The sequence below is a fragment of the Lolium rigidum genome, chromosome 5 (assembly GCF_022539505.1).
Source record: "Lolium rigidum isolate FL_2022 chromosome 5, APGP_CSIRO_Lrig_0.1, whole genome shotgun sequence".
In the NCBI taxonomy this organism is placed as follows: Eukaryota; Viridiplantae; Streptophyta; class Magnoliopsida; order Poales; family Poaceae; genus Lolium; species Lolium rigidum.
Genome location: NC_061512.1, coordinates 219,644,438 through 219,648,974, shown reverse-complemented (window position 1 = coordinate 219,648,974; position 4,537 = coordinate 219,644,438). Strand labels below are relative to the sequence as shown.

At 48.6% G+C, this 4,537-nt stretch overlaps 1 protein-coding gene across 1 annotated transcript; it reads left to right on the top strand.

Annotated features, from left to right (window-relative positions):
• Positions 1-1,736: 1,736 nt before the first annotated feature.
• Positions 1,737-3,481, top strand: LOC124658475 (cyclin-D4-1-like). The gene is made up of 6 exons (XM_047196800.1): positions 1,737-2,045; positions 2,159-2,245; positions 2,346-2,444; positions 2,558-2,762; positions 2,855-2,964; positions 3,209-3,481. The coding sequence occupies exons 1-6, from the start codon at positions 1,737-1,739 to the stop codon at positions 3,479-3,481; spliced, it is 1,083 nt and encodes a 360-aa protein (XP_047052756.1).
• Positions 3,482-4,537: the final 1,056 nt, after the last annotated feature.

Below are 4,537 nucleotides of genomic sequence, written 5' to 3'. Positions count from 1 at the left end.
AAACAACTACATAAAGATTGACTTGTGCGGCGAGTGATTTTGTAAATTATGGCATATCCACCTCTTACGCATTCCTACAGGATACTAGACATAGCCGGACAAATACCTATTGCCATATTAGAGGATAATATCCCAAGAACGATTTCACTGGAAAACACTCGTCGTCAACATGAAAACTAGACCCCACCGAGCTTCTGAAACAAGTTGTCTCAGAATCTCAATTTCTTCGTATATGTTTAATTATGTTAAACGATGAGCTTATGGCATGCTCGATGATACTACTTCTATTGAATATTAAATAAGACATGTGAGCTCTCAAGGGCGTCAACTCATGTTGACTGAGACATAGAAAAGTCTCATGTGACGAAGATTCACGAAAACTAAATTAACTTTTCCTTTTTCGAAAGAGTTCGCTGCCCCTTTGGAGAAAGAACAACCCTTATATTACCTTCACAAGTTACATGTTAAAGTAAATAATTCACGACCATATAGTGACACACACATTCATAAGGTTACTCCATCATGGATGTAGATGGATGATAAGCGATGTTACAACCCTTATTAGGAGCTTGAGCATGAGTTGCATGGAACACCAACTTCTTAATAAAGGTCCGTTTTACGTGAAAAAAGTAGGCACTCCTCTTTTTTTTTGACAGAAGGTAGGTACTCCTCTTGGGCCAACACTTAACTTGGCAAAGTCAAAACCTTCTTTTCATTTAACATGGATAGGTCCCGAAAGGCCTAGATGCTATATTAATTATCCACCGTGCAAGTACAAGATACATCAAGGACTCGAACAGATGGAAAATTACAACACGGTCCCTAGCTTTTACAAAAAGATCCTAGAAGAAAACAACAAAAGAAAAATCAATCAGGTCCTTTGCAATCGCTGGAGAGATTGAAGCTCCTACCTAGGCTATCCTCGCTAGAGGCGGGGACAAAACCAATTCACGCCGAGAGGAATGGAGACGCAGCCGCAAGCTTGAAGAGGGGCCTCCACTTGGAGGTTGAAGAAGTTTTGGCCACTATTATTGCCGGCTTATTAGGGCTTCATCTCATTTGTCCATTTCTTCTCTTTTCAAGTTTTTTTTTTTTTGGAAATTGTCTATATGTATCTTCGTATTGTACTGATAGTCATCTCTTTCACACCTAGGCACTATCATCGCACTGAACAGACGTGTCTACTTTCCTTTGCGGCCTCTCGTGATCTCAACTCATTTTCTGAAAACATTTATGTATTTTAACGATATTTTCAATTATTTTTACACTTGTGGTTAATAATCTGTTTTACGCGTAAGGTAAGAAACACGAAGGAAAGAGAAGTAGGAAAGAAACAGAATAAGAAAACCATGCAGGCAAAAAAAAGGTCCACGAAAGCATTACCGCGCCTCCTCCTCAAAGTACAGACTGGGAAAGAAAAGGAAACGAAAGCGGCATGGAGAAAAGAGCGTGCATTTCTCTAGTCAGCGTCCTCACTTCCCGCTTCCGTTGCCTGTCGTTACGTCTTGCCCAAAGCACCCCTCCGCTGTCCCTACGCCGGAGTAGATACAAAAGAGTCGTCATCCCCCTCCCCTCATCCGCCCTCTCCTCCTCCTCCACGCCTCGCCTCGCCTACCTCACCCCGCTCCACACCAGAGGAAGAGCGACGAGGCGGAGGAGAGCGACCAAGCCGCCCAGTATCGCACTACCGTATCACACTGTATCTAGCGACCTTTACCAGGAGCAAGAAGAGATCGATGGCTCCGAGCTACGAGATGGCCGCCTCCATCCTCCTCTGCGCCGAGGACAGCAGCAGCGTCCTCGGCTTCGGCGACGAGGAGGAGACGCTGTCGGCAGCGGCGGCCGGAGCGAGGACGAGCGCGTCGCCGTACTGCGGCGGCGGCGGCGAGTCCACCGTGGACTTCCCGTTGCCGTCCGAGGAATGCGTGGCCCGCTGGGTGACGACGGAGGCGGACCACATGCCCAGAGAGGACTACGCCGAGCGCCTGCGCGCCGGGGGCGTGGACCTCCGCGTGCGGACCGACGCCGTCGACTGGATTTGGAAGGTCGGTTCTTGCTCCTGACGATGCTGTGTTTCCTCCTCTGTTTTGGTTCTGTTCGCACTCGATCGATCCAGCGTGTAATCCTCAGTGCCCTGAACTTGATGATTTCTCGACAGGTTCACGCCTACTACAGCTTCGGCCCTGTCACTGCCTGCTTGGCCGTAAACTACCTGGACCGCTTCCTATCGCTCTACCACCTTCCCGTAAGAATCCTGCTGTTTCTTGGTCCTTGAAACATATCTCCCATGCACGCCATTGCGGTGAAGGATCAGTGTGTGATTCAAGTGTCGCTCGTGTTTTCAGGAAGATAAGGCTTGGATGACGCAGTTGCTATCGGTGGCGTGCTTGTCCCTGGCCGCCAAGATGGAGGAGACTTCAGTGCCTCAGTCTCTCGACCTGCAGGTGAGAAAGCAGTAGATAGATTCAACATTGCGAACTTGCACTGCTGAACCCCGAGCGAGTGCACAGTGTGCATCAGTGCACGACTTTTGATCACTGTTAATTGGATCGATCAGGTCGGGGACGCACGGTATGTGTTCGAGGCGAAGACGATCCAGAGGATGGAGCTCCTGGTACTGAGCACGCTGAAATGGCGGATGCAGGCCGTCACCCCCTTCTCCTACATCGACTACTTCCACCACCAGCTCAACGGCGGCAATGCGCCCCCGTCGAGGCGTGCCATCCGGCAGGCCGCGGAGCTCATCCTCTGCATTTCCAGAGGTGTGCATGCAACCACTCTATTTCTGCCAGAGATCGAAGCATTGACAACATTGGTAAATCTAAACATCGTGGATTGGTTCAACCATTTGCAGGAACAGGGTGCCTGGAGTTCAGGCCGTCGGAGATAGCCGCGACGGTCGCCGCCGCCGTGGCCGGAGAAGACCACCACGCCGTGGACATCTGCTGCAACCACGTAGACAAGGTGAGCCGCGCACGACGTTCACGCAGCTTTCCCTAGTCTTGTCTTCGCCTGCACTAGGAGCGTCTCTCATTTACTGCGGCGCAGCGCAGTTTGAGGCTTTGAGCGTTAGACATGCAGAAGAAGCCATGGCCTGTGACCTCGCGTACTTGCTCCAGACACCATGCAGGGAACGCGTGAGCTGCATTTACACCGCAGCAGCGCGAGCTACTTCTCATAATAATGGTTTGTTTCTTTGTGGCTGCAGGAGAGGGTGCTGAGCTGCCATGAAGCTATTCTGGCCATGGCGCCGATAGGCAGTGCCACTGTGCTGCCGCTGGCACCACACAAAACAGCGACCCTGAGCTTTTCCCTGTCCGCGCCATGGAGCCCCACCGGCGTGCTCGACGCTGGCTGCCTCAGCTGCGCCAGTGATGGCTCAAGTACAGCGACCGCTGCGTCGTCTGAGTCGTCGCTTGAAAGCTCTGGTGGTTTCGACAGCTCCCCGGTTAGCAGCAAGAGGAGGAAGATCAGCAGATGATTACGACAATGATAGCAACTCTGTGCACACTGGTCATCTATCTCGACTCTCGGTGGGAAAGTCAAATGGTTCGTGATGGATTGCGATGGATGTGGGAGCTTTTGACGCCGTATGAAAAAAATTAAAGAGCGTGAAAAAAAGGATCGAAAGCGGGACGTTTCGACATGACGACTGAGGAAAAACTGATGAAATAAAGAGAGGAGCCACAACGGCGTTGTCAAAAGAGCAAAGGTTTTGTACAAAGGCAAAGCTGAGCCGAGCGAGATGACCGAAATAAAGACTGATGGCGAGGTGACAGTGGCAAGAACTAGCAGCGAGCTCCAACTAGCAGGCACTGACCTAGCTGTGTTTTAGTTTGCATTGTTCTGTAATTTTCCCCCGAAATTCCCCCTTGTGTGAAAAAAGAGAGAAAAAACAAATAATTTTGGCGTCAAAATAACGATGACATGATTGGAATTCAGGGCGATGCAAAAAACTAAAAAAAATCTCCTTGTGAAAAAAAACAAGAGAAAAACAAACAACTTTGGAGGCACATAATTATGACATAATTGAAATCAAGATGGTGACATGATTGAAATTCAGGATGTAATGGAGGCAAAACGAAATAACAAAACAAGGACAAAACCCATAAGACGTGGAAGTGGGTTTCCTTTCCCCTCAGGAGTCATGAACTATCAACATCATCTATGATCAGTTTCTTGCTTTGCAATGGTACTATATAATGTTGCTGCCACCTAATATTGTTTGACCAGTTGTCTACATAGACCATGGAAATAAAGAGAGGAGACACTGTCTGGGGAAACCTCGGGAACACAAACATAAAAATAGTGCTAGTGCCATACAGTGCAGGGCTGTTGAGAATCTGCCTAAAGAATTAGGTTGGTTGGAGCTTATGGCCCATTCGTGGAGTAAAAGCTTCTTCCGCGCCAAACTACCGTTATAAAATGGGTTGAATTGGTTCCTTTTCAGGTAACCCATTGCTATGTTTGATTCTACGTTGCTTGTCATTATGTTCTAGGCAGAGACACTTAACTACTAATAGTGCAATACATCCAT